The sequence below is a fragment of the Aethalodelphis obliquidens genome, unplaced genomic scaffold (genome assembly GCF_003676395.1).
Source record: "Aethalodelphis obliquidens isolate GAN/ISIS:26980383/991018 unplaced genomic scaffold, ASM367639v1 scaffold88, whole genome shotgun sequence".
Classification (NCBI taxonomy): Eukaryota; Metazoa; Chordata; class Mammalia; order Artiodactyla; family Delphinidae; genus Aethalodelphis; species Aethalodelphis obliquidens.
Window position 1 is genome coordinate 1068297 of NW_020838032.1, and position 25814 is coordinate 1094110.

The 25814-nt window shown below is 35.2% G+C and overlaps 1 protein-coding gene across 5 annotated transcripts in view; it reads right to left on the reverse strand.

Annotated features, from left to right (window-relative positions):
- Positions 1-25814, reverse strand: part of ERCC6L2 (ERCC excision repair 6 like 2) — a 157170-nt gene that overhangs the window by 59120 nt on the left and 72236 nt on the right. For all 5 annotated transcript variants that reach the window (XM_027094256.1, XM_027094254.1, XM_027094255.1 and 2 more), the window contains exons 12-14: positions 20608-20703; positions 9742-9841; positions 1082-1234 (exon numbers count right to left, since the gene is read on the reverse strand). In XM_027094256.1, coding sequence (XP_026950057.1) covers positions 1082-1234; positions 9742-9841; positions 20608-20703 — 349 coding nt within the window. The remainder of the gene's footprint in view (positions 1-1081; positions 1235-9741; positions 9842-20607; positions 20704-25814) is intronic.

Sequence of the window (25814 nt, forward strand, 5' to 3'; positions counted from 1 at the left end):
CAATCAGAGAAACAGCATATTCAAAATAAGAAAGAGACAGAGAAAGGGAGACTTTGAATAGGTCACTCAATTCAGAATCAAATAGTTACTATAAAATAAAAACTGAGCAATATACATCAGACGTTGTATAACAGTTGTAATATTCACAACATACAAATCATATATACCTTCCTCTTCCCCAACCACTGATGATCACGTTTGAACTGCTACTAAACTTGCTTAACATACGCTTACTGATGTTACGTGTTCTGTATGTAAATGTTCTCTTCCACCTCCCATAAAGATGGTCTAAGTTCTTTAAGGACAGGGACCAATTGTTCCTTTAACTGTTTTTACGGTACTATTAAATAAATGAAGTACATTAAAGTTTTACTACAAAGTCCTGGAAGTTAAGGGAAATATCCTTAAGTTTTCCAAGACTCAATTTCCTCAACTGTATGATGATGGGATTGAAAAAAACGATAGTCCAGGATTTTATGATACTCATATCAATATTAACTAAAAAATAGGTTAATATTCTTAGTACTCTGGTATATTAAAGAATTTAAAAGATTTTTTAAAGGATATAAATATCCTGTTAAGAATAAGAAACATCTGTATCCTGAGGATGAACACAACTGGGAGAGTTTGAAATATTGGTGTGGAATTTTTATTGGGAACAGAAAACAAAAATCTCCATGAGACATGAGAGTGCATCTCAGGGAGTATTTGGTAACTTTTAATCAAAACACATTTTATATTTTTGTTTATTTAGGAAAGTCTCTTTTTTTAGTTCCTGACTTCAACAGCTGTTTTCAAAATAATAAATTTCTCTTTACCGTCTGAAAATGGCCTTGGAGGTCATACTGTCTTGTATATGTATCTGAATTTGTGTATGTACATTATTTATAACTATGCATGGGGAAAATCTTAGTTCAGAGGTACAGTAATTCATTTCCTATTTCTATAAAAGTAGAAATTCTAAACATAAAACATTTTTTAAAAAGAAAACCAAAAATTTCTCTGAAAAGGCACCAGCAATTTTCCTGAGGGAGAAATCCATGTTTAAAATATTGAAAAAAATCAGAGAAAAATTTCACACCTCCAGGATGTCCCTTGTAAGACAAGACCCTTGGGACCTCAGTTTGAAGAGATTATAGACTCCAAAAAGCTCTCCTCGATGCTCTTTTGATCCTTGAACTGCTTCAAAATACCGCTTGGCATTTTCACTTCCAACCACCACACAGTGAAGTTGCTATAACAGAAAAAACACAAGATGTTTTGAAGTGTTCGCTCCAACAATATGTCAGAATTTCCTGGCATTCCCTGTATATACACAGCTTTAGCTGGAGCAGGCAGAATCTCCGTAGGGAGGAAATTTTATTTTAATTTCCCTGGCAGATGTTGCCATTATGGTGAAATAATAATAATCTGGCCAGTTTTATTAAAGATGAAATCTTACATTTCCTATTTTATCTGTTTTCTAACAACTGACTCAAGATCGTACCTGTATGGACTAGCCACCTGATGTAAAATGTAAAAGGCATACATTTGAATACACTTTTCTCCTTTCTAGACTCTTATTTCAATAGAAACTACTAAAACTGGCAGAAATAGTCGCTACATCACCAAAGTTAAATTATAATCTAAAGTAATTATATAATAACCACGTTGGTATCAAACTAATTGTGGCCATGGTCACATTGTCAACTAAGAGCAAAAACCCAATCATTGTTTAGCAACATTGCATCTCTGAAACAATTCTGAACACAGAAAGAACACTGACATGGAACCCTTAAGGACATATACCACTTTAGTACCAACATAATGTAATCTCTTTATTTACTAGATACTTTATTGTATATAATGTATATACAATTTGATTAACCCATGTACACTCTAACATTTCTTGAAACAAAGAATGAAAAATAACTTCCATCTATTGCTAATGGAAGGATTAGTAAGAAGCGATACTTTATGGTGATTATCATCAGATTGATTTGCACTATAATAATTACTTTAGGCAAATAAAATTATTCTTATTAATAATAGCTACTATTTACTGAACACATGTGCAGCATTTTTATATTCTCATTTAATTCCTACAATCCTGTAAGATATTATCATCTCCCTTTTAGAAATAAAAGAACTTAAATTCAGAGAAATTAAGTGCCTTGTTCACAGCTGCCTCACTAGGAAGCATCATTTCTAGAATTTTTACCTGAGTTTGGCTGAATTCAAAATTTATACTTGTATCAATTTCTCATATCCAGATGTCCCTCTTAAAACAAGACCCTTGGGACCTAAGTTTGAATAAGTTATGGATCAACATACCAACTTGATTAGTTTTATATCAACGTCCCAGAAATATGGGCTATAGTCCTGGAAATACAGAATCACAATAGCAACTGATGGCCTTGATGGCCCAGTTACCTATGATTTTACCCTTACTACTGACTCTTCCTTAAACACTGTATTGTCAGACTGCTATACTACTAAATATAATCACCAAAGTAATTTGTAAGCATTAATCTAAATCTTTATAAGTCTCCTACCAAAGTTTTGTCACAAAACTTATAAAAGGCACGTTATTTTGTACTTAAGTTTTCCAAAGTGGCTCCAGTAAAAGTGAAGGCCAGATGCATCCATCTGTAGGGTAACTATAACAAAATCATGTTAGAATTCAAGAGGGTAGGGAAAAAAAATCAGTATTTGGAAAATGTAGCTTAGTTTCTAGCTTAAGAAGAACCCATACGAGGCTATAAAATGCTTAGATTTCTTCCCAATATACAAGACATGCAAGAAGCAAAACAGGAATATTCATCATGTTAAGAGTTCATGACCACTTCCTCCATCTTCAAGGCCAGTAATGAGGCATCTTCGTATCATTCTCTGACCCTCTGCTTCTGTTATCACATTGCCTTCTTTCCTTTTTCTGACCCTACTGCTACCCCTCCCTTTATAAGGACCCTTGTGATTACACTAGGCCCACTCACATAATCCAGGTCAGTTCAGGGAATTAGGATGTGGATATCTGTGGGGGGCCATTATTCAGCCTACCACAGTAAGGAAGTGCAATAAGCATGATGAGGGCTTGTCAAACTGACGCAGAAGCCCCCTTGAAGGGGTTCTCACTGGTCAAAAAATGAGAGTTTGAACATAAAAATAATTGATATTCAGTGGGTTACTAAAATCCGTTACTAAAATACTATCTCATGAGTCCACACAGATTAAATAAATGGAAGAGAAAGGAAAGCTCTTTTTTTATGGTAGAATGCCAACAAATATAAAGGAAGTAATAATGGAAATAGAAAAATCACCGTCTGACAAACCATCATAGTAGTAGCCGATTCAGGCGGGAATCATCAATGAAAGCTAAGGCTGATGAGTACAAGCTTGATGAGGAACAGGATACAGCTGTCCGTCGTCCCTTGGTATCGGGGGGATTGGTTCCAGGATCCCCACGGATAACAAAACCCATGAATGCTCAAGTCCCTTTTATTAAATGGCACAGTATTTGCATATAAGCTATGCATTATTTCCTATATACTTTAAATCATCTACAGATTACTTATAATATCTAGTACAATGTAAATGCTGTGTAAATAGTTGTAAATACAATGTAAATGTTAGGTAAACAGCACACAGCAAATTCAAGTTTTGCTTTTGGAACTTTCTGGAATTTTCTTTCTGAATACTTTGAATCCATGGTTGGCTGAATCTGAGGATGCAGAACCCATGGATACAGAGGGCTGACTATATTAGCATAGTCTCTGATGATCTCCCCATAAAATATATACTGTTTTACAAATGAAAAAAGTGGTGACTCTGCAGTGCAAAAAGCTGGCAAACACAAACTTGACAGGTGATCAAGGTTAATATCACCAGTGGTGGATCAGGTCACCACCAGGTGCCTTCTGACCAATGCAATGAGAAGAGCACAGCATTCTTTCTGTACCATTCTTGTCAAGGCTTCTTGTCTTGAGTTGGAAGATGAGGAAACATCAAATGGACATATGTTGAGGGAAAGCATACACTAGGAAAGGCTTTATTTTTTAAAACTGTCAAGGTCATGAAAGACCAGAAAAGCCTGGGTAACTTAAGGTTGAAGAAAACTTAAGAGACACAAAAAGAAATGTAATTATGATCCTGGATTGAATCCTGAGCCAGAAGGAGAAAGGAGACATTGCCAGGAAAGCTGATGAAATCTGAATGGGTTCTATGGATTACAAGGTGATGCTGTATAAGTGTTAGTTTCTTGATTTGGATAACTGCATTTTTTTTTTTTTGCGGTACGTGGGCTTCTCACTGTTGTGGCCTCTCCCATTGCGGAGCACAGGCTCTGGATGCGCAGGCTCAGTGGCCATGGCTCATGCGCCTACCCGCTCCGCGGCATGTGGGATCCTCCTGGACCGGGGTACGAACCGGTGTCCCCTGCATCGGCAGGCGGACTCTCAACCACTACGCCACCAGGGAAGCCCATGGATAACTGCATTTTTGAGAGGAGAGTGGCGGGGGGGCGGTAAGGGAGAAGCAAGTTGCAGAACAATATGTAAAACTGAGTGTTTATAATGCATAAAGCTATTTTTATATGTACATATAAATAGGACGGTGTCCTTATTTGGGAGAAAACAAAGAATTTAAAGGTGATAAATCTTCAACTTCCTCTAAAACGGTTCAGAAAAAGAATAAAGATCATGGCTGAGAGAAGGAGAAAGCAAATGTGGTAAAATGTTAACAACTGGGGAATTTGGGTGACGTTAATTGGGAGTTCTCTGTACTGATCTTGTAACTCTTCTGTAAATACATATTAATTTCTAAATAAATTACATATATATGAAAGATGAATTTTTGAATGCCAAATTTTAGATTACATGCAATGCTCCAAACCTAAAGGAGCGCAGTTGCTATATAAGCAATTTTTTTAAAGTATAAAATATATTTTATGTTGTGAAGGCATTATTACAACAAACATAAACAAAAACATCAAAGGGCAAGTCCCCCTTGAACAACACAGATCATCCCTTATCGGTCTAACCAACACTGTAATGTTTAGGTTTATCCTTCCTAGATCTTTTTCAATGCAGTTAGAACTATTTATATATACATGTAGAAACAGTTTTATAAATAAACACAATTGATATACTTGTTCTGCAAGTTACTTTTGCCCCACTTAAAATGTCTTAAAGATTGTGCCACATCAGTACATTTGCTCTATAATCTTTAAAAATTTTTTTTTGCTGTATATGGGTATATCAGAATTTATGTTAATTCTGTTACTATTGGACATTTAGGCTGTTCCTTTTTTCATTTTTGAACAAATACTAACAATTCTGAATATAAATCCTTGTCATCCTTCAATGTGCATATGTGAGAATATTTCTGCCAGGTAAACAGGGAGAAAGTGCATTTTAAAAATGCTGTTAAATTAGCTTCTAAAATAAGTGCACCAAGTTGTATTCTCAAAAATACTATATTAACACCTCTTTAAAAATATCCCCAACAACAATGAGCAACGCCAATCTCCTCACCTCCCTAAAAAACCCCCCACAGAACAAAACAAAAAAGTCTTTTGCAGAACGTGCAGAACACGATCTTATTTTTTACTTCTCCATTATAAGTGTAGTTAAGCATCTTTTCATATACATGTTAACTGTTTGTATTTTTTCTTCACTAAAATGCCTAATCAGTCTTTTTATTGGTTTGTAGGAGTTCTTTATATATTATAGATGCTAATTTATTATACTTATGGCAAGCATTTCCTCTGGTCTCTCCTTTAATTTGGCTTATAGTTCGTTTGTCATATAGAAGTTTCATATAAAAATGTAGTCAAATTTACAATATTTGCCTTAGAGGCTATATCAGTTTCCTAAGGCTGCTGTAACAAAGTACCATAAACCAGGTGGTGTAAAACAACAGAAATTTATTCTCTCTCAGTTCTGGAGGCTCAAAGTCTGAAATCAAGATATTGGCAGGGCCATGCTCTCTCTGAAGGTTCTAAGGGAATATCCTTCCTTTCCTCTTCCTAGTTCTGGTGGTTGCTGGCAGTCCTAGGCATTCCTCAGTTTGCAGCTTCATCACTCTGATCTTTGCTTCTGTCATCACATGGCATCCTCCTTCTGTGTCTGTCTGTATCCAAATTTCCCTCTTATAAGAAACCAGTCATTGAATTAGGGCCCACCGTTATAGAGTACAACCTTATTTAACTTGATTACATGTGCAAAGACCTTACTTCCAAATAAGATTCCATTCACAGGTACCAGGGGTTAAGGACTTCAACATATGTTTTCTATTTTATTTTTTTGGGGGGGGGCACAATTCAACTACTAACAGAGGCTTTGTTAAAGACTTACATTTATGTTCATGAGACATATTTGTCTATAATTTTCTGTTCTTGTAATGTCTTTGCCAATTCTGGCATCGGGATTCTTCTATCTTTCTAAAGTAGGCTAGAATTGTTCCCTCCTCTGTTCTCAAAAAGAATACTAAATGTTTGATAGAACTCACCACTGAAGGAAAAATTTCCACCACTGTGGAAAAGTTTTGAATTAAAAATTCACTTTCTTTGACAATATAGAGCTATGATTTCCCCTCATTTGAAGTTACTGCTCCGAAATATCCAGTATTGCTATTAAGAAGTTAGCTATCTATTTAATTCTAGTACTCTTGTAGACAATTTTTTTTCTCTCCATGAAGTTTATCTCTGGAAATTTTAAGGGTTTTACAATTATAGAAAGACAATGTAAGTGTGGATCTATTTTCATTCATCCTATTTAACACTCAGTGGGGCTCATAATCTGTGGACTCTCATCCTTTGGGACTTCTTCCTTCTCTTTCTTCTGTTCCCTTGCTCAACTATAAGACTGATATTGGAACTTCTACATCTAGCCTTCATTTCTCCTAAGTTTTCTTACATGTGTTCATTCTACCTCTGTCTTTTTGCTCTGTAATCTAGAAGAATTGCATGGCTCTTTCTTTTAGATGAAAACTTTGTTCTTTGCTATTCAGCCTATTGCTGGAGTTTCTCGTTTTCTGGATCTCTAATGGATTTTTTTTCTAGTAGTCTTTTGTTGTTCCCAGGATCCTACAACCTCATTTACCTTTTGAATAGTGATATTTCTTCAAAAATCTTTTACTCTTTTCTATTAATTTTGTTTTCTCTGATGTTAATTCTTTTTTAGTGCCTATATGAGTTCCTATATCTCTTGTAATAAATTATCATAAACTTGGTGGCTTAACACAACAGAAATGTATTCTCTCATAGTTCTTACAGGAGGCTAGAAGTCTGATATCAGTATCACCAGAATGAAATCAAGTTTTGGCAGAGCCATGTTCTCTTCATAGGCTCTAGGGGAGGATCCATTCCTTGCCTCTTTTCACTTCTGGTGGCTGCCAGCATTCCTTGGTTTATAACTACATAGCTCCAATCTCTTGTCTCTGGGGTTACACTGGCTTCCCTTCTGTCTCTGTCAGATTTCCCTTTGCTTCCTACTTATAAGAATGCTTATGATTTAGGGCCCACCTGGACAATCCAGGCTAATCTCCCCATCTCAAAAATTCTTAATTTAAATCACATCTGCAAAGACCCTTTTTTCCATATAAAGTAACATTTATAGGTTCCAGGGATTAGGACCTGGTATCTTTGAGGGCCATTTTCATAGTGTTTATTTTCCTAAACTGTTCAATACTAATTATTGTTTTGGAGGGGTGGGGGGGAATATTCATCTGTCAAACGCCTAACGGGCTTATCTAGGCCTACTGCAGTAGTTATTCAAAGCAGGCAGCAGGTGGAGGGGTTTGCAAATATTCATTATTTTGGACTTTCTTCTTGATTTCAGCAAGAATTTAGAGCTTTGTTTCCTTCCTTCCAGTAGTTCTACTTATTGTTCCTACTTGAGAGCAGACATTTCCATTGTCTACAATCTGGTACAATGGGGGAAAGATCATAAGGGTTAAACCACCTTGTTAGATCACTAATAATACCCAAAGAGGGGGCATCACAGTTAACCCAAGGCTCCTTTCTATTCTTAGTATCTGTTGACTCTAAGCTTGGAATATTCACAAGTTGCACCTACCTTTTCCAGTAGTCTTCTCATGACTGAGTTTAGCTTTGTTTCTTCCTTCAATCTCATCTCAACTGCCCTTTGTCTTTCAGGGTTCCTTATCATTTTTGGCCCACAGAGAGAACTCTTTTTTCTTTCCAACATTTTTACAGAATTTTAAAACATCATTTTGGATTGTTTTCCTCCCAAGAGATTTGAGGAACACTTGTGAGGCTAGCGTGTGTTTGCCATTTGCACCCTTGGTTCAAATTCCAATCAATGTTTAAATCACATTTATGCCATTTCCTCATATGATTGCCATCTTATCTTTATTTGTGCTTATCAAGTTGTATGGCTGAATGTTCCTTAAGTGACTTATTTTAATAAGCAATTAGATCATACAAAGTTCTGAAAAATTACCCTCATCTTCTGAAGCCTTTTTATTACATATTATTATATAACAGGCCATTTTATTTCATTAAATGAGTCAGATGAATAGGCAAAGAGGAAATACATATAGTAATGGGATCAAGAAAACTTATTATGTGATTGAGGAAAGACTCTTCCTTGTGACAAGTCAAAGATAGTATTCTAAATAGCTGTTCCTAACATGAAAAAATAATATCCTACTTTTTTCCAAGATTAGTTAATGTCTGAAAAAATAATTTTCAAGTAGTTGTGCTATACCTAAGAACAAAAAGATTAAAGGTTTCTTACAGAGCTAAATGCTTTAAGAAAAATAAACACTGCTGTGTACAATTCTATTTTTAGAATTAAGAAAATAGCACAAATTTAAGACTGGATCATTCTTAGGTTAACTACCACCACATGTGGCAGATGTTTGTTCTTAAACAGATTCCAGCTGAATATATAGGGAGTAATTCAAATTTAACATTTATAATTAAACTTGAACCTCATTCCAGATCTTCTCAAGCAGGCAGTTACAGACTAACTAAACTTTATTTAGAGGCATAAATGGAGTAGTAATTGATACTCTAAGGATATTAAAGAGTTAATGCAATTTTAGATGAATATTAAAAGCATCAGCACAGTAGTTAGTGCCCTTGAGTTCTATTCCTATAATTTCATTTACTGGGGTGTCCTGGATCCCAGTTTCATTATATACAACACGAAACATTTGTATTAGATATCTCTCAGGTATTCCTCTCCAGTCTTCTTCATGCACACATAGATAATGGAAACATGTGAACATCTACTCGAAGAGGAGGTTACTCAAGGCTGGAAGCTGGCTTAGATAATCTTGCTGCCCAGAGAGCTGTAGGATGTCTGGGTGCACCTGTACCCCATCTGTGGCATACACTTACATCTTGGCCCACAGTTTGGGGAGCTGTGACCTTGCTACTCAAATTGTGATCTGCAGACTAGTAGTGTTGGCACTTCCGGGAGCTTGTTAAAAATGCAGAATCTTGCGCTCCACCCAGAACTACTAAATCAGAATCTGTATTTTAAAGATCCCTAGGTAATTCATGTGTACATTAAAGAAGTACTGCTCTAAGAAACTTTCAGCTCTAAAATTCAATGAACCTAAGATTTAATCTGTTTTATAGAAGTGTATTCTACAGTATATTTCATAATCTTATTAAATTCCTTATTATAGCTAGAATAAAATAAAAAACATATTTGTACACAAATTTATTATTAATTTTTAAAAACTGACAAGTGTTTACTTTTAATTAGAAAAAGGGAAATATATATTTACCTGCTTGTATACCTGTCGTAAGTACATGATCTCCTCCACAGTTCCCAAGGATATCAGCCTAAGCACTTTGACATCTCTGCATTGCCCAATCCTATATGCTCTGTAAAAACATTAAAAACAAAAGGCAACCAAGATCAAGTGAAACAACTTTGGGTTCAGGAGGTAACTTTTGGATATAAAAATGAAATATTGCTAAAATTTTAATTTCAAAAGAAATATCTTATGTTTAGATATGCTATATTATTTAATAATAATGTAAAAACAGAAATTCATATAAAAAGGCCAGTCATTGAGGAGGAAAGTATTATAGAAAAAATATACATATCAACTTCATTTCTGTTATAAACATCACCTTCTACTGTGTAAAAACTTTTCCTAAATTCAGATTTTTCTTTTATGGCAGTCTTAAGCTTATGAATGATTCCATTTATATAAAACTCTCAAAAACGCAAACTAATCCACAGTGACAGGAAGCAGATCAGTGGTTGCTTGGGGGCGGGCCTGGGAGGGGCAAGATGAATGGATTACAAAGTAGCACAAGGAAAATTTGGGGGGTGATGGATATGTTCACTCTCTTGATTGTGGTAATGGTTTCATGGTGTATACCTACAGCAAAACTTATCAGCTGTACACTTTAAATATGTGCAGTTTATTGTATGTTAATTATATCTCAACGAAACTGTTAAAAAAACCTTGGAGGTAAAGCAGTAATCAACTGGCAAGCCTATGGAAGTGCAGATTTACAGCCTTCATCCACAGAGATTTCCAAGCAGTCTGTCTGACTGGATCACTCAGATGATTAGTACCCCAGGTGTTTTGATATGGACTGCAGTGCTAATTAAAACTCTAACCTGACTCACCACACTGATTAACTATAGGTCCAGTCCCTGTAGCTTCTCCCAGGTGGAGGTTTTATTGGATGTTCTGAATGAGGTCATCTGTTTCTAAATACCTGTTATAGTCATGGGGGATCAGGGGCAAAGCCATACTGCTTCATGCCTGAAAATGTTACAATTTGGGGGAAATTTAATTTTGACCTTATGAAGTCACACTGTATTGTTATATTTGGTGCTCCTTCTGCCTCCTTCACCCATTCCTCCTCACAGAGAAGGGCTTTTACTAGAGGACATCTTGGTACTGAAAATCTTGCATTCCCAGAAAAGAATGGGGGCTCCTGTGACACAGCAAAGCCAGGGGTAAGTTACTGCAATTCTCACTTCCATCCTGCAGCCTGGATAGAGAGGGACTCATAATCCCTTTCTCTCCCACAATGGATTTGGGTCTAAAAAAAAAAAATATGTATCTAAGGAAATGTCTTTTGGGTGTAAGGCAATTGTTTGCTGAATGGGATAGATTCTGTCAGAATACATATTCTTGAATCTTTATAGACAAAAACCTTATAACATGTTACACTGGACCTATGCTTCATCATTTTCTAGGTCTATCAAGTATGGATATGTAAATGGTCTTTTATCATGCAAAGACAAGTGTCGAGAAACTGTTATACAGTGTGGAGGTCAGTATTTTCATTTCTCTTCTTTGCTCCTTCTGTCAGAGTAAATGGAAGGAGAGGAAGAGGAATTCTGTTCATTTAGTTTTACTGTCAACTAACTTTCACTGAAAGCCAAAGCACAGTGAACTGTGTTTCGAGGGAACACTGGGATAAATAAGTCTTGATGGCCTAGATGAAAAAGAACAAAATTACAACAAATGTTGTTAAGACAAAAAGAAATGGATATTTTTCTATGGTTTTCATTTGACTATTTTCCTGGGCAGTTGTCACTGGCAAGAGGCTGGTTAAAAGTGCAGGCTCTGCAAGTCAGACTGTGTGGATTCAAATTTATTCTATCTTAAATTGATACCAACTTAATTTCAATTGCATTAAAATAATTTCCTTTACAGCTCTGCTTTCACCTTTTATCTTATTGATGTTATAAATTATATCTTTATATGTCATGTATTCATTAGCAGATTTATAATTAGTTTTATGCATTTGTCTTTTAAATCCTGTAGAAAACAAGGAGAAGAATTATAAGCCAAAATTATAATAATACTGGTTTTGATATTTGTTTATGTACTTACCTGTACTGGAGAACTTTATATTTTCCTATGACTTTGAGATACCATTAGAGTCCTTTCATTTGAAATTGAAACTCTCTCCTTAACATTTCTCCTTAGTATAGATCAACAGAACAGAATAGAGAGCCCAGAAATAAACCCAAGCACCTATGGTCAACTAATCTATGACAGAGAAGGCAAGAATATACAATGGAGAAAACAGTCTCTTCAATAAGTGGTCTGGGAAAACTGGACAGCCACATGTAAAACAATGAGAATAGAACATTTACTCACCAACTACAAAAATAAACTCCAAATGGATTAAAGACCTAAATGTAATAATTGAAACTATAAAACTCCTAGAAGAGAACATAGAACAATCTTTGACATAAATCTTAGCAACAGTTTTTGGATCAGTCTCCTAAGGCAAAAGAAACAACAGCAAAAATAAATAAATGGGACCTAATCAAACTTACAAGCTTTTGCATAGCAAAGGAAACCACTGACAAAACAAGACAACAACCTAAAGAATGGGAGAAAATATTTGCAAATGATATGACCATCAAGGGGTTAATATCCAAAAAATATAAATAGCTCATACAACTCAATATAAAAAAAAAAATGTCAAAAAACCCAAACAATCCAATCAAAAAATGGGGCAGAAAAGCTGAAAAGATATTTTCCTAAGAAGACATATACACAGCTAACAGGCATAGGAAAAGATGCTCAACATTGCTAATTTTTAGAGAAATGCAAATCAAAACGACAATGAGCTATCACCTCATACCTCTTAGAATAGCTATCATCACAAAGACCATAAATAACAAATGTTGGCAAGGATGTGGGGAAAAGGGAACACTTGTACACTGTTGGTGGGAATGTAAATTGGTACAGCCACTATGGAAAACAGTATGGAGGTTCCTCAAAAAACTAAAAATAGAACTATGCTATAATCCAGCAATTCCACTTCTGTGTATATATCTGGAAAAAATGAAAACACTAATTTGAAAGATACATGCACCCCAATATCCAGAGAAGTATTAATTACAATAGCCAAGATATGTAAGCAATCCAGTGTCCATCAACATACAAATGGATAAAGAAGATGTGGTACATATATAGAATGGATTATTATTCAGCCATAAAAAAAGAATGAAATTCTGCCAACTGCAGCATCATGGATGGACTTAGAGAATATTATGCTTACTGAATTAAGGCAGACAGATAAAGAAAAATACTATATGATATCACTTATATGTGAAACCTAAAAAATAAAACAAGTGAATGTATATAGAAAAACAGAATTACAGATATAGAAAACAAATTCATGCTTACTAGTGGGGAGAGGGAAGCAGATGGGGATGAGATACAGGTATGGGATTAAGAGATGAAACTACTGTATATAAAATAGATTAGCAACAAGGAGATATTATATAGCACAGGGAATTATAGCCATTATCTTGTAATAACTTTCAATGGATATAATCTGTAAAAATACTGAATTGCTATGCTGTACACTCAAAACTAATATATTACTGTAAATCAACTATACTTCACTTAAAAAATACTATGATATGTCAGTTATATCTCAATAATAAAAAATGCAGAAATACAACTTTAAAAGTACACTAGAAGGAATTAACAGTTGATCATATGATACAGAGCAATGGATCAGTGAGCTGGTAGACACAGCAGTGGAAATACTGAAGGAATAGATAAAAGAAAAACGAATAAAAAGAAAGGAGGACAGTTTGAGACTTCTGGGACTACATCAAGCATACTAGCATTCACATTATAGGGGTCCCAGAAGAAGAGTGAGAAAGGGGCAGAGACCATATTTGAAGACATAATAGCTGAAAACTTCCCTAACCTGGAAAAGGAAAGACGTCCAGGTCCAGGAAGCACAAAATAGGATCAACCTAAACAGGAGCACACCAAGAAACATTGCAATTAAAACTGCAAAAATTAAAGATAAAGAGAGAATATTAAAAAGCAGCAAAAGGAAAAGCAACAAGTTACATACAAAGGCACTTCCATAATGCTATCAGCTGACTTTTCAGGAGAAACTCTGCAGGGCCAGAAGTGAGTGGCATGATATACTTAAAGTGATGAAAGGGAAAAACCTACAACCAAGAATACTCTATTTGGCAAGGCTTTCATATAGATTTGATGGAGAGATCAAAAGTTTTACAGACAAGCAAAAGCTAAGAGTTCTGCACCACCAAACCAGCTTCCAAGAAATGTTACAGGGACTTTTCTATGTGAAAAAGAAAAGGCTACATCTAGATATATGAAAATTACGAAAGGAAAAAAATCTCATTGGTAAAGGCAAATATACAGTAACGGTAGTAAATCAACCATGTATAAAGCTAGTAGGAAGGTTTAAAGACAAAAGTAGTAAAATCGTGTATATCCATTATAAGTAGTTGAGGGCTACATAAATCAAAAAGATGTAAAATATGATGTCAAAAACAGCAAACACGGCGGGGGAGGAGAGTAAACATGTAGGGTTCTTAAGTGTATGTGAACTTGAAAGATCAGCAATTTATGTTATCCTTTTGAGGAACTTTTGGTAGCCACAAACCAAAAATCTAAACACATGAAAAAGAGAAAGGAATGCCAACATAGCACTAAAGATAGCCATCAAATCACAAGGAAGAGAAGAAAGACACAAAAATAATTACAAAAACCACCACCAAACAATTAACAAAATGAAAAGGAGAACATACCTATCACTAATTACTTTAAAAATATATGGACTAAAAAAAAAAAATATATATATATATATATATACTAGATGCTACAATCAAAAGACACAGCATGGCTGATTGGATACAAAAACAAGACCCATCTATATGCTGCCTACAAGAGACTCACTCTTGAGCTAAAGATACACAGACTGAAAGTGAGGCAATGGGAAAAGGTATTCCTTAAAAATGGAAAGGAAAAGAAAACTGGGGTGGCAATACTTATATCAGAAAAAATAGACTGTAAAACAAAGACTGTAGTAAGAGACAAAGACAGACATTACATAATGATCAAGGGATCAATTCAAGAAGAAGGTATAACACTTGTAAATGGATGTGCACCCAGCATAGGAGGACCTAAATACATAAAGCAAATTATTAACAGACATAAAGGGATAGACTGACAGTAATACAATAATAGTAGGGAACTTTAACACCCAACTGACATTACTGGACAGATCATCCAGACAGAAAATCAATCAGGAAACACTGGCCTTAAACAACATATTTTATCAGATGGACTTAACAGATAAATATAGAATATTCCATCCAAAAGCAGAAGAATGCACATTTTTTTCAAGTTCACATGGAACACTGTCCAGGATAGACAATATGCTACACAACAAACAAGTCTTAGTAAATTTAAGATTGGAATCATATCAATCATCTTTTCTGATACAACAATATGAGACTAAAAGTCAACTATTTAAAAAAAAAACCTGCAAAAACACAAACACATGAGTTTAAACAATATGCTACTAAACAACCAATGGATCACTGAAGAAATCAGAGAAGAAATAAAAATATACCTGGAGACAAATGAAAATGGAAACACAATGATCCAAAATCTGTGGGACTGAGCAACAGCAGTTTCAAGGCTTATAGCATTACAAGCCTACCTCAGGAAACAAGAAAAAACCCAAATCAACATCTTAAACTTACACCTAAAGGAACTAGAAAAAGAACAAACAAAAGTGAAAGTTATGAAGGAAAGAAATAAAGATCAGAACAGAAATAAATGAGAGACTTAAAAAAAAAGAAAAGGGCTTCCCTGGTGGCACAGTGGTTGAGAGTCTGCCTGCCGATAGGGGACCCAGGTTCGTGCCCCGGTCCGGGAAGATCCCACATGCTGCGGAGCAGCTGGGCGCATGAGCCATGGCCGCTGAGCCTGTGCGTCTGGAGCCTGCGCTCTGCAACGGGAGAGGCCACAACAGTAAGAGGCCCGCAAGCCGCAAAAAAAAAAAAAAAAGATCAATGAAACTAAGAGCTGGTTCTTCAAAACGATAACAAAGGTTGATAAACCTTTAGCCAGATTCTTCAAGAAAAGAGAGAAGACTTAAATCAATCAAATCAGAAATGAAACAGTTACAACTGATACCATAGAAATACAAAGGATCATAAAAGATTACTACAATTTTATGTCAATAAAGTAAACAACTTAGAAGAAATGAACAAATTCCTAGAAATGAATAATCTCCCAAGACTGAACCAGGAACAAATAGAAATTTTAAACAGACTAATTACCAGTAATAAAATTGGATCAGTAATCACAAAACTACCAACAAAAAACAGTGTAGGACCAGACAGCTTCACAGTTGAATTCAACAAACATTTAGAGAAGAATTAACAATATCCTTCTCAAACTATTCCAAAAAAATTGCAAAAGCACACTTTCAAGTTCATTCTATGAGGCCAGCATTGCCCTGATACCAAAACCATACAAAGATACCATGAAAAAAGAAAGTTACAGGCTAATATCACTGATGAACATAGATGCAAAAATCCTCAACAAAACGTAGCAAACTGAATTCAACAGTACATTAAAAGGATCATACACACCAATCACAAGCAATGAAATTGAAACTGTGATAAAAAATATTCCAACAAAAAAAAGTCTAGGAACAGAGAGCTTCACAGGCGAATTCTATCAAATATTTCGAGAAGAGCTAACACCTATCCTTCTCAAACTCTTCCAAAATATAGCAGAGGGAGGAACAGTCCCAAACTCATTCTACAAGGCCACCATCACCCTGATACCAAAACCAGACAAAGATGTCACAAGGAAGGAAAACTACAGGCCAATATCACTGATGAACATAGATGCAAAAATCCTCAACAAAATACTAGCAAACAGAATCCAACAGCACATTAAAAGGATCATACACCATGATCAAATGGGGTTTATCCCAGGAATGCAAGGATTGATCAATGTATAAAAATCAATGTGATACAACATATTAACACACTGAAGGATAAAGACCATATGATCATCCCAATAGATGCAGAAAAAGCTTTTGACAAAATTCAACACCCATTTATGATAAAAACTCTCCAGAAAGTAGGCATAGAGGGAACTTACCTCAACATAATAAAGACCATATATGACAAACCCACAGCCAACATCATTCTCAATGGTGAAAAACCGAAACCATTTCCACCAAGATCAGGTACAAGACAAGGTTGCCCACTCTCACCGCTATTAGTCAACATAGTTTTGGAAGTTTTAGCCACGGCAATCAGAGAAGAAAAAGAAATAAAAGGAATCCAAATCGGAAAAGAAGGAGTAAAGCTGTCACTGTTTGCAGATGACATGATACTATACATAGAGAATCCTAAAGATGCTACCAGAAAACTACTAGAGCTAATCAATGAATTTGGTAAAGTAGCAGGATACAAAATTAATGCACAGAAATCTCTTGTATTCCTATACACTAATGACGAAAAATCTGAAAGAGAAATTAAGGAAACACTCCCATTTACCACTGCAACAAAAAGAATAAAATATCTAGGAATTAACCTACCTAAGGAGACAAAAGACCTGTACAGAAAACTATAAGACACTGATGAAAGAAATTAAAGATGATATAAACAGATGGAGAGATATACCATGTTTTTGGATTGGAAGAATCAACATTGTGAAAATGACTATACTCCCCAAAGCAATCTACAGATTCAATGCAATCCCTATCAAACTACCAATGGCATTTTTCACAGAACTAGAACAAAAATTTTCACAATTTGTATGGAAACACAAAAGACCCCAAACAGCCAAAGCAATCTTGAGAAAGAAAAATGGAGCTGGAGGAAACAGGCTCCCTGACTTCAGACTATACTACAAAGCTAAAGTAATCAAGACAGTATGATACTGGCACAAAAACAGAAATATAGATCAATGAAACAGGATAGAAAGCCCAGAGACAAACCCATGCACATATGGTAACCTTATCTTTGATAAAGGAGGCAAGAATATACAATGGAGAAAAGGCAGCCTCTTCAGTAAGTGGTGTGGGAAAACTGGACAACTACATGTAAAAGAATGAAATTACAACACTCCGTAACACCATTCAGAAAAGTAAACTCAAAATGGATTAAAGACCTAAATGTAAGGCCAGACACTATAAACCTCTTAGAGGAAAACATAGGCAGAACACTCTATGACATAAATCACAACAAGATTCTTTTTTACCCACCTCCTAGAGAAGTGGAAATAAAAAGAAACGTAAACAAATGGGACCTAATGAAACTGAAAAGCTTTTGCACAGCAAAAGAAACCATAAACAAGACGAAAAGACAACCCTCAGAAAGGGGGAAAACATTTGCAAATGAAGCAGCTGACAATGGATTAATCTCCAAAATATACAAGCAGCTCACGCAGCTCCAATATCAAAAAACAAGAACCCAATCCAAAAATGGGCAGAAGACCTAAATAGACATTTCTTCAAAGACATACAGATTGCCAACAAACATATGAAAGGATGCTCAACATCACTAATCATTAGAGAAATGCAAATCAAAACTACAATGAGGTATCACCTCACACCGGTCAGAATGGCCATCATGAAAAAATCTACAACAATAAATGCTGGAGAGTGTGTGGAGAAAAAGGAACCCTCTTGCACTACTGGTGGGAATGTAAACTGATACAGCCACTGTGGAGAACAGTATGGAGATTCCTTAAGAAACTAAAAGTAGAACTACCACACAACCCAGCAATCCCACTACGGGGCATATACCCTGAGAAAACCATAATTCAAAAAACACATGTACCCCAATGTTCATTGCAGCACTATTTACAATTGCCAGGACATGGAAGCAACCTAAGTGTCCACTGACAGATGAATGGATAAAGAAGATGTGGGCCATATATACAATGGAATATTACTCAGCCATAAAATGAAACAAAAATGAGTTATTTGTAGTGAGGTGGATGGATCTAGAGTCTGTTATACAGAGTGAAGTAAGTCAGAAAGAGAAAAACAAATAGTGTATGCCAACACATATATACATGGAATCTGAAAAACAAAAAAATGATTCTGAAGAACCTAGGGGCAAACATGAAAAAAGACACAGACGTAGAGAATGGAATTGTGAACACGGGGAGGGGGAAGGGTAAGCTGGGAAGAAGTGAAAGAGTGGCACTGACATATATACACTACCAAATGTAAAACACAGCTAGTGGGAAGCAGCTGCATAGCACAGGGAGATCAGCTCAGTGCTTTGTGACCACCTAGAGGGTTAGGATAAGGAGGGTGGGAGGGAGATGCAACAGGGAGGGGATATGGGGATATATGTATATGTATAGCTGATTCATTTTGTTATAGAGCAGAAAGTAACACAGCCTTGTAAAGCAATTATACTCCAATAAAGATTAAAAAAAAAAAAGGAAAATGGAGAAAAAAACAGTAAAAAAAAAAAAAAAAAGGATCATACACCATGATCAAGTGAGATTTATCCCAGGGACACAAGTATGGTTCAATCTCTGCAATCAATCAATGTGATATACCACGTTAACACATTAAAGAATAAAAATCATATTATCATCTCAATAGATGTGGAAAAAGCTTTTGAAAAAATTCAACATCAATTTATGATAAAAACTCTCAATAAAGTGAGTACAGAGGGAACATACCTCAACATAATAAAGGCCATATATGATAAGTCCAGAGCTAACAACATACTGAATGGTGAAATATTGAGAGCATTTCTCTAAGATCAGGAACAAGAGAAGAATGCCCACTCTGGACACTTTTATTCAACATAGTATTAGAAGTCTTTGCCACAGCAATTAGGCAAGAAAAAGAAATAAAAGTATCCAAATTAGAGAGGAAGAAGTAAAACTGTCAGTGTTTACAGGTGACATGACACTATACATAGAAAATTCTAATGATGCCAGCAAAAAACTACTAGAGCTCATCAATGAATTTGGTAAGGCTGCAGGATACAAAATTAATAAACAGAAATCTGCTGCATTTCTATATGCTAACAATGAACTATTAGAAAGAGAAATTAAGAACATAATTCCATTCACAATCACATCAAAAAGAATAAAATATCCAGAAATAAATTTAACTAAGGAGGTAAAAGAACTTTACTCAGAAAACTATAAGACACTGATGAAATGGACTGTATAAGAAAGCTGGGTTTCAATGCTTTATGATCTGGTCCAAACATCCACTGCAAGAACCTTTTGTCAGCCTCATTCCCCACTTACTTATAAAATATATGAAATGATTCTTTCAGTTTTGATCAAGGAGCACATGTTATAGGTTAATCCCTCTTTATGTACAAGGTGTGGAAGAGGAATTTGTTTTAGAGTCAGCACATTAATTAATTTCCCATAAGGATGTACTTTAGTCTACTCCCAAATCCTGAAGTTGCTGAACCCATGCTTGAATTTCTCTGTGCTCGCCTGTTGACTTGGGATTGTTGCTTTTCTCTGCTGGTTCCTTCATCATAAAAATTCTCCCACGAGTTTCTCAAAACTTCTGATCTACTAGTAGTGACCTTTCTATTTTCCTGCAGTACTGGGGATTTATTCTTTCTTCTAAATTAATCTTGTCACAATAATGGGATTTTGAGATGAATGGAAAATTAATGGCTATTATCAGCCTGTCATTTGGATTCAGAAGTTCAGGGTTATCTTAAATAAAAGTTTAAAATTTTTTTACAAGGTCTTCCCTATCTTCTAATGACAGTCACATTGTAAGCAACCTAAAAAATTCAGGAGCATTTTTAGATTAAAAGTATTTGCAGGTCACTTTAAATTTTGTCACCATTGTACCTGTCAATGGCTTGAAGATCATTGGCTGGATTCCATGTAGGATCAAATAATATCACCACATTGGCACCAACAAAATTGAGGCCTAGTCCACCAGCCCTGGAGTAAACAGAAAAGAGCACATTAAAACAGCAAAAATAAATTTTGCTTTCTAACTCAATTATGCCAGGTTTCTATAACCAAATCAATACAATATTACATTAACATTATAAAAGTAAGGTGATTAAAACACAATATGCCACAAGTAAAACAGCTATGGACAATTTTTTTTGTACCACTCTAGAATATCCCTAAGAAATTTGAGCATTAGAGACCATGTAAGTAGGTTGTGCTGGTTTTTACATTTTTTTGGATACTCAAATACTATTCTCGAAGATTTTCCTAACATAAGTTTTAAAAACTGCTAGTATACTCCAGCTAAATAAATATACACACTTAAAAAAAATGTGCTTCTCCTTATTCCTCCCACTAAGTACAGCTAAAAACCCTGGGCATTATATATAAAATAAAACACAAGATTATGAAAGGTAGAGAGAACACAAATTGGCTAGAGACCACAAAAACCTAAGGAATGACATGGCAGTGAGTTCCCTGGCTTTATTTTTGCCTAATATATCCCAGATTGGGTTCTGGAGAAGCCAGTGAACTGGAAATGCCAGCAGCCAACAGTCACAGACCGAAAAAGCCCCAAGAAAAGCCTTCCTCCTTTAGCCAAAGAACCAGGAAAGATACAGAGTTTTAAGACAGAAAAATGTTAGATAATGAACAGCCTATTCTTTCTTGCAAACACCACAGAAAAAAATCTGTGGCTCCAACCCTAACCTGGTCAGCAAAGGCTAAGTGAGGAGACTAAATTCCACCTTTGACAGTAATGAGGTACCTCTCATTCTCACTCGGGTGGTGTCAGAGAAGACTGATTGAGGAGCCGGAACTTTTCATTTCTGCCCAGCTATAACCAGGCCCCTCTGTAGTGTGGGTGGAAGCCATGGAGAAATAGCAATGAAGTGCCTCAAACTCAGGGTGTCAACAGAGGTCAAGCAAGAGACACGGATTTCCAGCCCATGTGGCTGGCATGGTGTCTGGGTAAAACAGAAGTTTTAAATAAGATACAGAGTTTCATAACATAATACTCAAAATGTCGAGCATACAATAAAAAATTACTAGTCTTACCAAGGTCTAGGAAAATCTCAATTTCTATAAGAAAAGACAATTAACATACGACAACACTGCAAAGAAGCAGATGTTGGAATTATCTGACAAGGATTTTAATGCAGCCACAATAAAAATGCTTCAAAAAATAATTACAAATATGCTTGAAACAATTAAAAATAGAAAGTCTCAGCAAAGAAAGAGAGGATACCAAATGAAAATTTTAGAATTGAAAAATTACTGAATTACAAAACTTGCTGGATGGACTTGATAGTACAGTGGAGATGACAGATGATAGAATCAATAAACATAAGAGCAGTTCAATATTATTGATATTTACCCAATCTGAACAACAGAAAGAAAATATACTGAAAAATAAAACCACATTCTTAGAGGCCTGAGGGACAGTAACAGAAGAGCTAACACTTCTATCATTGTAGTCCTGGGAGAAAAGAGAGAGTGAGACTGAAACAATATTGAAAGAAATATAGCTGAAAACTTCCCAAATTTGGGAAAAGAGATAAACTTACAGAATGCAGAAAGTTGCATGAACTCCCAGAATGATAAACCCAAAGAAACCTATGCTAAAATACAGCATAATTAAACTTCTGCAAACAAAAGACAAAGAAAAACTCTTGAAAGCAGTCAGAGAGAAATGATACACAACTTTTAAGGAAACATCAAATGACAGTGGATTTCTCATTAGAAACCAAGGTGGCGAGGAGGAAGCAGTACATTTTCAAGTGCTCAAAGAACTATCAACCCAGAATTCTATATCCAGCAAGAATATCCTTCAGGAATGAAAGGGGAATCATGACATTCTCAGATTAAGGAAAACTAAGAGAATTTGTCACCAACAGACTTAGAGGAAAGATAAAATAAAACAACTAAAAAGTCAACCAATATCCAGTCCTGTCAAATTTACCTCAAAAATGTTTTTTTCATGAGTCCTTTCTCCATTCCTATTTTCACTTGCCCTAGGTCAAGCTTTTATGTCACACCTGTATGTATTACTTCAGTGGCTTCCTGTCTTCCCTTACCTCAGACCTTAAATCCATCCCCACATTACATAAAATAATTCTAAGCACAGAATATAGAAAACTAAGTATGCCATTCCTGTTTAAAACCCCTCAATTCTTTGGAAAGCCAAAGCTTTATCTTCATTTAATTGACCTGTGGTTAAAAGATACAATGAAAAGAAACCACAAAAGATATATGTATATTTTGACAGTTTTTAAAATATGATATTGCTTAATGGATTTGATAGATTCATTTTTCTATCAGTCAAAACATGTCAGAATACAAATAATTCATTTTGGAATGAAGTTTATTTCTAAAGATATCTTTTCTAAATGTATCTTTTAGCAAAACTGAATATATAAAATGCTTGTCAACTGAGTTAAAGATTTCAGCTGCCTGCATAGCATATTAGATTTTACCTAAAAATAACTGTTATCTTCTCATGTTTTGAATTTTCTGGGTCTAAACACCATACACTTAATAATTATTTTATTATATAATAATGATAAAATTTTGTATTTTTTAAAGGGAAGGTAAAATTAAAATCCAATAATAAAATCATTTTCTTCGTTTTTCTAATCTCAACCTTCAAAGCCTTTACTGAGGCTTTCTCTTGCTGATTTTCCCTTTTCAGATGCTTAGACCATCATGTAACTCACACTTAGATAATGCTTTACACTAGATACTAACCATCCAGGGAGGGAAAATGTTAATAATCTTCTCTTATACAGTTTTTATCAAAATAGAAAAAAATTAACATTTATTGAGCATCTACTATATACCAGGAATGGTGCAAGATATTTTCATATATTCTATTCTTTCATCCTCAACACAGCTCTATGAGCTAACTACTATTTTCATTTCACAGATGAGAAAATTAAGAATCTGAAATACCGACTAACTTGCTCAAGGTCTCTGAGGTGGCCAGTGTCTGGATTCAAACCCAAGTATCCTGACTTGTTCAATATTCAATAGAAATTGAATTTTCTCCTTTGGAAAATTATTTATTAGAGGCAACAGCATAAAGATGTCACAGAGACTTAAACTCAAAGAAAGAAGTTAGGTGGGATAAAAGAGGAAGTTTGGGAAAGGATTTAAAAAATGGGTAAATTACGGAAGTGGGTGGGATTTAGATACCCAACAAGTAGAAGAGAAGTTAGAAGTTTATCTGCCTACTATGGTGATGGGGAAAATTCTGAAGAAACAAGGTTCATAAGATTATATAATTAGACTAGTTATGTGAAAAATCAACCAGTTATATCAAAATAAAATTGGAAATCAAGAAATATTTTCTAACACTTAACACCAAAAGTAAGTCTAGTCAACTGTTCAGTTAGCTTCTTGTCAGTAAGATATGCATGAATTTATTTCAGATGCCCTAAATGAGTCACAGGAAGGTCACCACTTGAGGTAACAATCTTCAAAGATATTCTGAAGTTACAACTTAAGACTGTCCGAGTTAAAGCAGAGGCAATGTTTCTTTTAAAGAAAAAAATAATCTCTAAACTCTATCTCTAGAGATGAGATGATTCTCTATTTGACGATAATACAACTCAGAATCATAAACTTTCAAACGTATCACTCCTCTCATATGGATAACAGCAAAGGCTTACTCCTTAAGCAATAAAATATTTAGACTATAGCCCTGTTCAAGCTGAAGAATGGTATTAAGATAGATTGCTAATAAACATGCAGGCTATTCATTCCTTAGGTCTTCCACATTCTATTTTGTGTCAATAAATATGTAAAAAAATATATTTTAACCATATCTTAATATTCCACAAAAAAATTCTGTCAATGAATTAAATTTTACTGTTATGTATTAACTATTATAAAAGGTCGAATGAAGTAGTCACTTGAACAAATACTTCTGAGAAACCTAAATATAAGAGATACCATGTTCGTAGATAGGAAGGTTCGATAGCATTAAAATGTCACTTTTCTCCAAAGTCATTTATAAATTCAGTGATTACAATAAAAATCCCAACCCAAGGAAAAATGCCAGATAACCCTTCCTTAATTAATTGAATGAGATGATTATGGAAAGCAAAGCTTTAAGGTGTTGACATTTCAGAATAAAGATAATTCAGAGAACAAGGGCTTAAAAAAAAAAGACAAAATCAGTTATTTAAAATAAAATAATAATATCAGAAAATGACATTTTTCAGAATATAGAGCAAAAAAGATAAAAATATGAAGTAAGAGTCCAAGTTCAGAAGTTTAATGAATCATTGTAGGGAATTCCCTGGCGGTTCAGTGGTAAGGACTCCGAGCTTTCACAGCAAAGGGCCTGGGTTCAATCCCTGGTCGGGGAACTAAGATCCCACGAGCTGCATAGTGCAGCCGGAAAAAAAAAAAGAATCATTGTAGGAGCCCTAAAATCAGATAACCTAGTGTCTGAGAGAAATACCAAAGGAAATGGAAGAGAAGCCATCATCAAAGAAATAATCAAAGAGAATTTTCCAGAGTTGAAAAATACAAGCCCCTCGGATTATGCCCTGCAAAATAAATGAACTAAAACCCCAGACCAAGACTCAAATATCACTGTGAAATTTCAGAATACAACAGATGAAGAGAAACTCTTGTGAGTTCACAAAGAGGAAGAAGAATCAGATTGGCAATAGACAAAAATTCAACAACACTAAATACCAGAAAACAATGTTGTAATACCACAAAGATCTGAGAGGAAATTATTTTCAATCTAGAATTCTACGGTTGGCCAAAGTAGCAAGTGACAGAGCACATAAAAGACATTTGCTGATATTCAAAGAAACATAAAATTTACTTTCTATATATTCTGGCGTACAAAGTTATTTGTTAAAATAGCTGACAGACGAGGGCTTCCCTGGTGGCACAGTGGTTGAGAATCCGCCTGCCAATGCAGGGGACACAGGTTCATGCCCCGGTCTGGGAAGATCCCACATGCCGCAGAGTGGCTGGGCCCGTGAGCCATGGCTGCTGAGCCTGTGCGTCCAGAGCCTGTGCTCCGCAAATGGAGAGGCCACAACAGTGAAAGGCCTGCGTACCGCAAAAAAAAAAAA